This window comes from Lepidochelys olivacea (assembly GCF_965140295.1).
Source record: "Lepidochelys olivacea isolate rLepOli2 genome assembly, chromosome: 2".
NCBI classification, from domain to species: domain Eukaryota; kingdom Metazoa; phylum Chordata; order Testudines; family Cheloniidae; genus Lepidochelys; species Lepidochelys olivacea.
In genome coordinates, this window is record NC_140412.1 from 181,473,642 (window position 1) to 181,487,517 (window position 13,876).

Genomic DNA, 13,876 nt, shown 5'->3' on the forward strand with positions numbered 1-13,876 from the left:
ACACTTTCAAAAGACTACTGAACAAAAAATACTATCTTAAGAAGTAAAACTCTTAATAGTTGACAAGAAACTGGCAACCCTGATATATCTGCAGTGTAAATATCAGAGTCCTTTATCACACAATCCAGTGTATCAGCAGATAGGCAAGCATAGTAATACATAAATAGGGAAGGAATGGCCTACAGTAAGTATAGTATTCTGCAGTACAGGATTACAAAATCTCAATGAAAAATGGGATCAAGGCCTACAACATCATTAACATCTCAGACCCAACTGGGAAAATATTTGGCAAAATATCAGGAATAAGGAACTGGTAATAATCTTATGATTTTACCAAAATAAAAGGATCAAAATTGATATTACTGGACTCCAGAGAGGCTGTTTAAGATTTTTTTTAAAAAACAGAACACATCGCAATTACCAGCGATGACGACAACCACATGCCAATGTCATCTAATTTATATCCTGATCCGAAGTCCACTGAAATTAATGGGAGTTCTATTGACTTCAGTTGGCTTTAGATCAGTCCCATAACATACACACGCCCTAAATTATGTTCTTATTGGGGGAAAATAAATTAAAAAACTATGCAAGGGCTTCTGTATGGCCTTGGAACTACCATACAATCTACATAACTGTGTCTGCTGCAGGATTTGAATATTCCAGTCAACCGCATAAAGTGGATGTGCATTGCAGTGAGTGTGGCAAAACATGTCTTACTGGGAAAATGAAGTTCTGAACCATCTTTAACACACAGAGTACACCAGCATTTCATTGTTAACACACAGAGGGCCAGAGTGTCAGCTGGTGTGCAGAGCTGAGCTAATTTATACCAACTGAGGATCTGGCCCAGATGTTTTTTTATTTTTTTTTACCAGTGGCATCTTTGTTTTTGGAGGGGTAGGTTAGTCTTTTCACCATCATGAGAACGTGTGTGTTAAGTTTGTTTGCTTTATATAGAGATAGAAAAGTTCCACAGATATTTCTTCCTGCATGTTCTGTTGGCTTCAAAGCACCAATGAGCAGAGCACAATAATTTTGGCATATTTGCTGTGCATAGCAAAACACTCATGGGTTTGAACATAAAAACAGGAGCTGAGCTGGAATGTCACCTGGCTGGCTGTGCAGTTCTATTTTCTGACTACCTAAACAGACTTCTTCTTAAACTACAAGGAATAGATTTCCCTTGAGGGGATATTTTTTCTCCCTATATTTATTTAATGTGAACTGGCCAAGAGTTTCTCATCTTTAATTAGGGACTCTATACAATTACTTTTGTAATGTTTAAAATTTAGATAAGGTAAATAGTACACACCCCCACACCACGCCTATGTGCTGGTGATATCCATGGGATACATTGCAGAGCTATGTGATACACTGGATTTATAACATACCTTTAAACAACTCCGCCAGCTAACGAATCTCCTCCAGGGTTGCATCCGAAGTTCAAATCCTCTGAGAATCTTTGCATATCATGAGCAATGCAGCCATCACAAATTCATGCTGTTAAATCCTTTCTACCACACACAATCATTGCATGCTTTCCCTATATGTCACTGCTTAGGACAAAAGATAGCCGTGCTTTTCAAACAAAGGACTGTGAGTTCTACACTTTAAACTGCCAAATAAGCCGCACTGTTGTAACAGATGAGGTAAGCTGAGGCTGAGTAAGGGAAAAACAGACAGATTTGGAGGTTTATGATATGACAAAATGCTTCTTATAGCTACAACTTACTAAGGATCCAGTAAAGCACTTAAGCACATGCTAAACTTTAAGCATGCGAATTCTACTTAAGTCAATGAGACTACTTAAATGCTTAAAGTTAGAATGAGCTGAAGTGTTCTGATGGACTGGAGCCACAAGGAAAACAAATGGGCTTGCCTTGAGAGTCTTTCTCTGTCTGGATTTGAGTTGTAATACGGGCTCACTGGGGGAAATTCTTGGTTAAGGACTCACTCTTTTTACATGACCCAATCCTGTTCCATTGAAAAGGACAAGAATTCTTCTATTGACTTCAGTGGGAGCAGGCAACGGCCCATATTCCTCCTAGAGTCCTGTTTTACAACTCTCACCCACATTCAGTAGCACTTACTTGTGTCAACACTCTGTTCCTCGAGGGAACCCTTTGCACCCCAATGTTCATCCTTATAATATGATTGTGTGGTATCCAATGTAAAGTTTGTCACATTGGGTGTCTTCAGAAGGCTAATGATGTACTGAGCATTGTTGTTGTAGTAATGTTATAGGTTGTAATTTCACGTATATAGTTATGAGGCTGAAAATGTGTCCTCATGGCTGTAAGCAAGCCCAGGCAAAACTCTCCAGAAGCAGAGGGACAGTTCACACCTCATCAGGGCATGTATGGGACAAACCCAGCCGAGCCTCACAGGAATAAAGGACACTGGCTTAGGCAACAACAAAGGACCTGTTGGACTCTCGAGTGAGTCATCCCCCCCCCCCCTTTGGTCAGTTTGGGACTGCGATGAGGTAATGCTCACCTGATTCTGATGGGGGAGGGCAAAGCCAAGAGGGAAGAAAGGACATGATAAAACGGAGATATGTTTGCCATGCTCTTCCTCTCTCTTCCACCTACATCTACAGACATCCCCACCAAGCGACTGAAGTGCTGATCAAAGGGGAAAGCCTGGCTGAAGGGCAACCAGCCAGCCTGTGGTGAGAAGCATCTAAGTTTGTACGGCCGTTGAAAGCGTTAAGGTCAACTTTGAATGCATTTTGTTTTATTTCATTTGATGAAATCCAACTTTTATGCTCTGAGTTATAATCACTTAAAATCTATCTTTGTAGTTAATAAATCTGTTTATTCTACCTGAAGCAGTGCGTTTGGTTTGAAGTGTGTCAGAGACTCCCCTTGGGATAACGTGCCTGGTACATATCAATTTCCTTGTTAAATTGATGAACTAATATAAGCTTGCAGCGTCCAGTGGGCATAACTGGACACTGCAAGACAGAGCAATTTGCTCTAGCTAAATCCAGACAATTTCACCTTCTGGCCGGGTTCCCAAGTAATCCTTAAAATTCGGGCAGACCCTTGTGGCAGATTTTTTTGGCTTCAGGGCAAATTTGGCCAGAAGGTTAGATTTTTCTAAAATTAAACTTCTACAAAACCTCAGAACAATGTAATGTTTCCATTATTATTATTTGATTCTAATGATAACAGATTTGTTTGTTTTTTAACAAAAAACAAATATTTCTTTACACTGTATGAAGCCCCATATGTTGCAGCATTGTTCTAGTCTGTGAGTACTTGAAAGTAAAACTGACCAATCTATTTATTGTCCAAGCTGGGAAAAATGCAAAAAGTAAACAAACATAAGTCGTTAAAGATGAGATTTAAAAAAACAAAACAACAAACTTTTGCTTTAGAAAAATCAAAGTATAAAGGTAAATCATTTAAATATACAGTTAGATCTTTATCTTGCTCTTTTTCTTGTGTTTAAGGTGTGTGTGTCAAAAACTGACATACTGAATCAGGCTATCACAGGCTGTTTTCATTCTACCACCATCAAGGAGGTGCTATGTTCATAGCCTGAGAAACTGCTAACTCTCTAACTGAGAAACTGCTAACTCTGAGAAGCTGCTAACCCAGCTCTGTGAGTCAAGGCAGTGCTGCCAGTCCCTCACTTTCATGAGCATCTCCCCAAAATCCAGATAAACTTTTAAAAAAGACACAAAAACCTGTTAATAGTTATTGCCTAATCACTTATTTTCCCATATCTAGGCCCTGATTCTGCAAAGATCTATGCACATGTTTAACATTACACACTTCCATGGGACTTTGCCTTCAGTGGGACTACTCCACAGTGTGCAAACTTAAGCATGTACACAGATCTCTGTAGGATTGAGGGGGAGCTCTTTCTTCTCCTCCTCCACAGATGTTCACATAAAACCTTCGTAAGTATATTATATCTCACCCTTCTAAGGAAACTTTTAAACGTCAACACAGGATTCTGTATCAAGAAATGAAAAATTAGGCTACTGAAGTTAAAGAAAATATAATATTAATGAATACACGGTAAGATGATGTGACAAAGGCCAGAAAACTTATTAAAGGAAAGAACACCTTTGTTCTTAAAAACTCAGCTAGTTTAAAAAAAACCATCCAAGAAATCTAGATTAAAGAAATCTAAGGTATATGGATTAGTAAAAGATATTTAGTATTTTGTTTTCTTTCTACAACACTATAAGATTAAATAGCAATTTAAAAGACAACATGAGTTGCATATGCCACAGATGAACTCTAAGTAGATAGCACAGAGATCACTGTTCTAGTCCCATGTGCTTAAAAAAAAAAAAAATTAAAAAGAGAAGGATGGGGAGTGCAAAATGTTCCTGTATGTATATAATACAACACTGTTATTTTCCAGGGGGGATAAATTGGTCTTTTTAATTCTTTAAGCCTGGCATAGTATCAAAGCAGATATAAAATAGTCACAGAGCTCAATTTAGAAACATCATTTTTCTTATGTTGAGCTTTTATGAAGAGCTTCCTGCAAAGCTACAAACAATGGTCTGTCCAGCAGCCAGACCACACTGAGGTCATCCTTTCTTGCAAGGCCTTGTTTAAGGAGGCATTTTGCCAAAAGGTAAACAGAGGTCTGCCAAATACATGTGGAATTAAAAGTCCACTGACCCTCAAAGAGGAACCCTATTAGATCCACCACCAGAAACAAAACAACAACAACAAATGCTTGTTTGTTTTATAAATATATAATGGGTGGGTGAGTGTATAAAAAGAAAGAAGGATCAGATATTTGATGCCCTTAACCAAAAATCTTGCTCTTAGTCTACTGAAGCCAATGAAACAACTCCCACTGATTTAAAGAGGTGTGGATAAGTCCCTTTGTGAAACTCACCCAAAAACAAAGCACAAGACACAGACACAACTTGTGCTGGCCCTCTGCACACAATACCAAGGGTTGTTCTTGTTGTTCAGGACTGAGGTAGTTCTCTACACATGTTCATTCTGTATCTCCTAGTATTTCTAGAATATTGATCATACAAAATGAACGCAGGGCAGGCTATAGCAGCTGCAAATGGAGTGGACAACAGATAGGATGTCTGGTTCTCCATGGAATAGATAAGTATTTTTGAAAGATCTGAAGCTAGAGTGATTATAAATACATTATTTTTATGATTTACATGAAAAGCCTGGCTCTGGTGCATATGGCTTCTTAAATCTGCTGACTCAGATCTCAATGGCCTGTTTGCGATACATTCTTGGCCTTGTCTCAATAGGAAATGTATGCTAAACGTTTTCCTTCATTGCAACCAGTACAGCTTCATTGTTGGGATCACTAGTGTAGACTGGATGCCAGCAACTGCCATTGTCTTAAACACCATGTTGTGTTGACTTGTTCTGAGTATTCAAATTGCTGGATCTCTCTCTACATCAGTACTCCTTCCACTGCATAAAGCCACTTTTCCCCTGGCCATGCCCCTCAGATTCCAAAGGGAGACAGCACAGAATTAGGGCCTTCCTGACCTCTTTGGACATTCCTCACTCTTTTTGCAAACCATGTACTTCACCTAGCTACCAGGAAAGTTGCTTTGGAAATGCTCCTACAAACAGATTAGAGGGAGATCTCTTTTCAAATCCTGCTATAAAGTACAAAAGCCTCCAGGGAATACAATCAGTCCAGAACAAACGTTGTCCCTCTGTCACGATGTATTGTGAAGCTGAAAAGAAGTCCTACTTGTTTATGTTTTATGCTATTTGATTTCACATGAAATTTGGAAAGCCTGCTGACATTAAAAGATTTGAGCTTGAACACATTTTATTGTTGTTGTATAAAAGGTTAAAAAAATACCTTTCCCAAAGCATCTCTATCGACCAGCTCCTGCACTGCCAAGAGCTTGATGCTGTAAGAGAGAAACACAAAAAATGAATAATTTAACGGCAAACATTTCCAAAGCACCAGTTATACTAGGACTGAAATCTTGCCCTTATTTTTTTTCTTTCAGAAGGTTTAAAATGCCTGTTGCGTGATGCAGCATGCAGGAGTCTACAATAAATTAAGGACAGGCACTGTTACGTGCTTTGCTTGATCTGATCTAGCTGTCCTACATAGACTTTTTGGTTCCTAAATTAGTAACCATATTCAAATTCGCCCTATAAGAGGAGTCCACTGATCATCTCATTTGCACAGTTTAAAACACTGAAAGATCTTTTGAAAACAAATACTGAAGAAGTATTTAACAGAACGGTCATTTTTCTGTCCAAATGCTTACATCTCTGCAGTTGCAGAGATATATATACACACACACATAGTTAATAAAATATGGGGGACGACAAGTTACACACGCCTAAAGAAAACTGCCTGGAAAGAAGTATATGATTTACCCCTTTTCTATTCAAAGCCTTATTCTCTCACCATTACAAAAATCTCTTCTTGGTCCACAAAGGGCTAAATCTTGCTCACCCTATGCCAATGACTTCAATGGGACTATATGTAAAACGACTTGGACTCATCCACAATGACTAGTAACTTAGCTCAACATCAGTCTAGCAGGAAATGGAGCTGGAACAGTGTGTTAAAATCCAGGTCTCTCTGTATTTTCCTACTCCAACCCCCCGCCCTAGGTCGGAACCCCCTCCCGCACCCAAGCTCCCTCCCGTACCCCAACCCCCGGCCCCACCCCAGAGCTCACACCCCAGCCAGAGTTCGCACCCCAGACCCCTGCCCCAACCAAGAGCTCCCTCCTGTACTCCAAACCCCTCAGTCCCAGCCCACACCCCCTCTACCACTCCAACCCCCTGTTCAAGCCCTGAGTCCCTCCTGCACCCCAAACCCCTCATTCTCGGCCCCACTCAAGCCTGCACCCCCAGCCAGAGCCAACACCCCCTCCACCACTCCAACTCCCTGCCCCAGCCTGGAGCCCCCTGCTGCACCCTGAAACCCTCATTTCTGGCCCCACCCCAGAACCTGCACCTCCAGCCAGAGCCCTCACCCTCTCCCACACCCCAACATCTGTCCCAGCCTGGTGAAAATAAGCAAGTGAGTGGGGGTGGGGAAGAGCGAGAGACAGAGGGAGGGGGAATGGAGTGGATGGGGGCAGGGCCGGGGCTAGGCAAGGGTGTTTGGTTTTGTGCAATTAGAAAGTTGGCAACCCAAACGTAGGGGCATTATCCTACCTGTAGCGAAGTAGAAATCTTGGGTACTCCAGGGCCTGTCTACACTAGAGATTTTTCGGAAAAAAAATCGTACGCATAGTACCCTCAGTTCAGCTGCATTTCTAATCAAACTGGTAGGAACTCGGGTGCAGCTAAGGCTCTGTGGTTTCCCGTGTCTTAAAGAACATCTTGTAGAACTGCGTCTTTCCAAGTGAAAAAATGAGCATAACAGTGAGAAATCAGGTATCGTTTCCCCCTCCTTTTTTTGCAAGCTTCAAGTCCAAAAACCCATTTTATACCAAACTCACTTCCGAAGGAACCCTAAGTACTGTTTTATACACATTACTTATAAAGCGCGCTGGCCATTTCACATTTTGGACTCGATTCAAACCTGTTTGGGTAGCAGGTGCAAACTTTGCACCCACTATACCAGCAGGATTATTGGAGAAGTCAAAAGCACTGTTTGCCCTTTTTCCTGCTCATGGGGCTTCACCAGTAGACATCGGGTGTAACGTACAGTCAAGGCTCCATGGACTGAAGGCTAGCCAGAGTACGGAATAAATCAGTAGCTTCAGCCATGCCACCTAGCAGAAATGTGTGTCTCCTGGCAGAACAAAAACATCCTCCACCACCAGCGTTCTGCATTATGCTGATATTGCCACTCCGATTACCATGCTTCCTTTCCAGTCTTACAGCCAGCCACTGACCAGATTGTCCATGTGACCCTGAGGAAGCTCCACTTTTCCCCAGTATACCCATGTATTTGCATCGCAGCAGGGAATGTTGCTCACAGTCACTGCTGAAATGACTCAGTGATTCTGGACAGCCACAACAGTGTATTTAAGGCGTAAAAACTGATTTACTTCTGAGACCATGCTAGGAACTGATGCACAAGGCTGCCAGAGGAAGCCATTTGCAGTGTACAACAAGAAGTTTTATTGTCCTACAAACCCCTGGAACTATGCTGCATGTTCTTGACTGGCATCTTATTTATTAACTATGTGTGTGTATATATATATATATATATCTCCAGATATAAAGCATTCCTATAACAGAAGCTTAAATGACACAAGGTTAAATCAAGCTCTTTTTACTAGATTTCCATTCCTTCCACTAAGAACTGTCATGTTCTAAACCAGGGGTGGGCAAACTTTTTGGCCCAAGTGCCACATCGGAGTGTGAAACTGTATGGAGGGCCAGGTAGGGAAGGCTGTGCCTCCCCAAGCAGCCTGGCCCTCACCCCTACCCGCCCCCTCCCACTTCCCGCCCCCTGACTGCCCCCCCCCTCAGAACCTCTGACCCATCCAATCCTCCCCCCCACTCCTTGTCCCCTGACTGTCCCCACCCAGGACCCTCCACCCCTAACCGCCACCTCAGGACCCCATTCCCTATCTAACCCCCATCCCGCTCCCTGACTGCTCCCCCCCAACCTCTGCCCTATCCAACCACCCCCCTGCTCCCTGTCCCCTGACTGCCCCCCAGAACCCCCTTCCCCAACCCCCTGGTCCCGGCCCCCTTACCATGCCACTCAAAGCAGCATGTTTGGGAGCTGCGCTGCCAGGCTGGAGCCAGAGATGCTGCCGCGTTGCCCTGCATGAGCGTTGCCCGTGTGGTGGCGTGGTTGCGGGGGAGGGGGGACAGCAGGGGAGGAGCCGGGGACTAGCCTCTCCGGTCAGGAGCTCGGGGGCCAGATGCGGCTCGTGGGCTGTAGTTTGCCCACCTCTGTTCTAAATCCTAAATATAACTGTGCCCTCACTTTCATGTATTTCAAGCTTTCATACCTCTCCAAATTTCATAATGACCAGGTACACTGAAGTATAAAACAGTTCCAGGCAATGCTGTTTAGGTCTGCCAGGTCTATTGCTATCAGTACAGACAGGGCTAGCATCCTGATAAAGACAGTTCACACATTAACATGCTTCTAGCAAAGGAGTACATGAGAGAAAATGTATAGCTCTAATGCATTGCTGCTGTAAGAGTAGGAGAAATCTGGATATCTGCTATGATTTACTGAGTATTCTGTACAATAATATTCTAGTAGAACAGACAGAGGTACTTAAGGAAAATACAATGCTGAAATTAGAGAACCTTTCCATCTACTTGTCAGAAAGCTCGTAGTTGAGCAAATAAGCATTGAGCAAAGAAAAAATTCAAGAAAAAATACTTTTAAACCAGTGCAGTCCCACTGCCTCTTGTTTTTCTTATTTTTTGTTCCTAATTCTATTTATTTATTTATTTAATTTTTAAATTGTGCTTGTGAATTGCAAGGTTGTGAAAGAAGTTGGTACTGACATCCTGGCTCTTTATTTATTCACAGAACAAGTACAACACGGGCAATGGCAGGACAACCCTCCCCACCCAGCACCATGAATACATCTTAATATTGGAGAAGCCACCTCTCTGGACAGGCAGTGTGAACTCCGTATCCACTGAACTCTTGGCCTCTCAGAGATGACTGTCATCCAGGGCAATAATTAGACAGTGATTTTTCTCCAGTGATGTGTACATTCATCACTGGGTGATGGATTGAGACCCATCAACTTGCATCTAGGCCTCTAGGCAGTTGTCATAGTACAGTAATAACTGTGTCACAATATATCTGTTCTGGATTTGAACTCCATGCTTAGTGGCTAGTTAAAGGTTCCCTATCCAGTTACCCACCCTGCACCATTGAGCGACCAAACACTAACATTCTAAGCTTGCACAGGAAGAACATGAGACAGTTCATATGGAGAAATGCCTGTACATAAGTTCATTAGAAGTTCAGTGTGATCACGAAGACAAACAAAGTGGTTCAGTAAAAAGATCAGACTCAGATCCATGCTGCAGATAATGCAAACTGGGATTTTGCCTTTCCCTGGTTTATACTGCAGCACAAGATACTTAATACGTAAATTACTTTCATTATTTCTCTAGCGGCTTGTAACCTTCATAAAGCATTTAATTTCTGATCAGTGGCAACACGAATACTTAAGATGGCTGCTGATTCTACCTATTTACAGGTTCGTTTGTAAAAACGCTATTTGTAGAGTTTAGTAGATAATTTGACCTTCCATGGCTAGAAGTGAGAGATGATGAGCCTAACTATCATTACAACTGCCACTCTCATTACTGGTCCCTCTGTTATTGCAAACTCTCCTACAGCGCTATTCTCGTTCCTTGCTATACTAAAGCCCATTAGAATTCCTCCCACCTGCCATGTGTTCTTATTTAAAACAGAATGTACTCAGTTAGACCAAAAAAGTGTTTACATGACGAGAGGGATCAGTTTCCTTCATCCAACTGATTTACAGGGCTGCAATCGTCCTATTCAGCAGCCCAGGACCAACATGAAGCATCTTTATTATAGAATTAAAATAGACCACAGTTTTCTAGTCTTTTCCACAGCACCTCACTGTTTTCCGCTAAGGCTACGTCTACACTGCAATAAAAGACCCGCACTATGGCTGCGGCTCACCCAGGTCAGCTGACTCGAGCTCGGACTGTGGGGCTAAAAATTGAAGTGTAGATGTAAGCTCTGAGACCCCAAGGTGGGGTGGGTCTCAGAACCCAGACTCCAACCCACGCTTGAACATCTACACTGCAATTTTTGGCCCCACAGCCCAAGCTAGAGTCAAACGACCTAGGCTCTGAGACTCAGTGCTGAGGGTTTTTTTATTGTAGTGTAATTGTACCCTAATATTGTCTCACTGTGTGGGCTACAATCCATTAGCTGGGAAGTTCTTTAATAAGCCATTTCCTTCTATTCCTTCCAAGTTAAAAAAAGGAATCCAGAACAACATTTACCTGTGGCTCTTTGTCCACCTTCAGCTTGAAATGTGGTGTCTCATTGGGAGCTCAGTGCTTTTGAAAATCAGGTCACTTATTCAGGCACCTACATGTGGACTTAGGAGCCCAATTTTAGGCACTTAATTTAAAAATTCTTGGCCTAAAGCACCAATCCTGCAAACACTTAAGTGCCTTCACAACTCTACTCATCTAAAGTTATTCACATGGTTATGTACTTGCAGGACTGGGGCCTAGTTCAGGAAAGGGAACATAGCTCCTTGGTAAGCAGGAGTAGAGCTGGGAGGTATGACTGTAGATACATGGTTCTGGGAAATGAGGTTTGAGGCACACTGTCAAGGCAGCATGAAGAAGCTTGTGTTTCTGCTACCTGTGACATAGCTATTTGCACCACCCTAGTTTTGTGAATACCCAGAGCATGATCAATCCCCAGGGATGTCAATCCAGCCATCACTGAACATATCACACTTTTTATTCCTCTAAAGCAGCGAACCTCAGTGTAACCTTGGAACAGTGTAACTTATTGGACAGCCAATAATGACTACTTCTTACTTCTGCACTGATTGCAGAGCAAGTCTGGTAAAGAGCAATGATTATGTCCAATCATTTCTGCTTTCTACACCAGGCTATTTATTGGTCCCAGTTTGCTATCCAGCAGCTAGATAAACTGATCTCAATTCACTCTGCAGTGCTACAAATCCTGGTTCAGTGATTAAGCTTCTCTACAAGTGTTATACTTTCTACTAGTCAGCACACAAGCCTGACTAAAGTTAAAAGACAGAAATGCCACTTGATTTCTCTTCTCTCTGGCGCATTTTGCACTATACAGCTATACTCAGTCACCCTCACATAAACAGCATGGGCATAATATAAAGCCATTCATTCACAAATAAGCTACATTAAGTAGTAGTAAAGCATCCACCTTGAACCCACAAACTTCTCCCCCTCACACACAAAACCCCAACAAACTACTCTTGAGGTAAGGCCATGTAACTGTGTTTCAGCCCAGGGTCTGTTATGGGATATATGGGAGTGGAGAGCAGCAACTGTACACACTGACGGGACACACCAAGGACTGAACCAGAAATAAAAAGTCCTACAACTTGAGTTAAAGAGCAACAGTTTTGTAGCTGGGGGCTGTATCAACTCATACGGACCATAGCACAGAGGGGGATCTGGAACGCACATTCCCCTGTGGGTTCTACAAGCACAGAGGAAGCGACAAACATTTTTTCTTTTCTCTTTTTCCATTTCACTTATTACATGGCTCTTTGGTATCCTGTGCTGCCCTCCCAGTTCCCTACCTTCCCAACCTTTACTTCTGGACTACAGCCAACAGAGTCACAGACAGTATCTCTCTTTCTCCTGCTCCCTCCACGACTCTTATACTACAACAAACAAGGAGATTTAATTTTGTGGGGGTCAGGGACATTATATTGTGGGCCTAATTCACATTGGATTAACTTCACCGATTTCAATGGAGCTGCAGCACCATTAACTGGAATAGCAGAGGGATGAATCGTGTAGAAAATACACATGTGCATGCATGAACACAAAGAGGGAGAGATCAAGACTAAGAAGAGCAAACTTCTTCCAGACATTCCAAAAGTGAGTGAGAAATGCTCACAAAAATGTCTCAAAACATTACTGGGAATCTAAAGCTAGCCACTAATGGGCTGGAACACTTCAAGAGACTTTGGGAATAGGGATCTCCCATTAAGCCCATTTGGAACTGCGCATTCCTGAGTACTTTCCAAGGCAGGCAATATTCAAGCTCCTCAGCAAATTGGTTTATTGACATGCGTGCACATAACTCACTTCCTAAAGCAAATAATGGAGGACTCCAGGTCCAGCGACTGGTAAGAGAATGCTCATCAGCCAAGCTACTATGGAGTCGGAGGAAGAACAGAGAGGTGAGGGGCCAGTGAAGAATCAGAGGACCAGGGGTTAAAATAAGAAAGGGCACAGCTCCCCTTTCTCTGCTTAAAGCAGGTGAGCTCCTGCTTCTCTCCATGACTTGGGAGAGCACTGCCCCTTATAGGTACCTCTCCTCTCTGCCCAAAGGAAGACTCATCAGGCAGGGGAGAGTGAAGTGGGAGAAGCAGATGCCTGGCTGGGGAGTTTCTACAGATTCTGGCCTTTTCTGCCAGGGACCGGAGCAACAGCAGCACTTGAGAGGGAAGCACCTTATATTATTTTCCTCTAAGGCAGGGCTGTCTGTCGGTCAGCTCTCCCATCCCTCCAGAGGAAGAAGATCAGACATAACTCAACTTCCCTTTATATAATATCTTCCTTTCCAAAAGGTCTTTTATATCTTCCAAAACATAGGAAGTTGCACTGGGAATTTCTAGTATTTCTCTGGAAAACTGTGATGTTAAAATGAATGAAAACAACACAGATTCTCCATCCTGGTCAAAATTGGGGCAGGGAGCTCTAGGGATGTGCAGTCAGAGCCAACTGCACATGCTGCAGACATTTTTGTTTCCTAAGCCCTGGGCCTTCTTGGGGACATTTCTTCTCATGTGCTCATTCTCTTTCTCTTTCCTATGTCTGTTCACTACACACTGATGCAAAGCCATGGTACTGACACCTGTGATGATACTTACCAAAACTGATTAGCCTCCTCTCTCATCTAACTCTACTTTAATCATTATAGAAGGCCTCCCAAGACCATCAGCAAATTTGCAGGTATAAGGGATTTTTGCTGTGTAGGAGCAAACTTTTGTTCCTCTTTGATGCAGGTGGCATAAAAGTATAATATTGCAGATCAGCAAATGAAAATGCTGATACCTATTCCCTTCTCTAACCAACATACATAAAACGTCACCTTTAATGTCTTTGTTTTCAGTTCACAGTTGACAAATACCAATCCAAAAAATGCCACTAAGTCTATTCATATTAAATTCTTGGTGGAATTATGCGCCACTGAGCAATGCAGAATTTCGCAGAATTCCCTG

The 13,876-nt window shown here is 42.6% G+C and overlaps 1 protein-coding gene across 1 annotated transcript in view; it reads right to left on the reverse strand.

The window, feature by feature from the left end:
- The window catches only part of EEPD1 (endonuclease/exonuclease/phosphatase family domain containing 1), an 85,465-nt gene that overhangs the window by 32,002 nt on the left and 39,587 nt on the right, over positions 1-13,876 (reverse strand). The window contains exon 2 of the mRNA XM_084620259.1: positions 5,830-5,881. Within this exon, the coding sequence (XP_084476385.1) occupies positions 5,830-5,881 (52 nt within the window). The remainder of the gene's footprint in view (positions 1-5,829; positions 5,882-13,876) is intronic.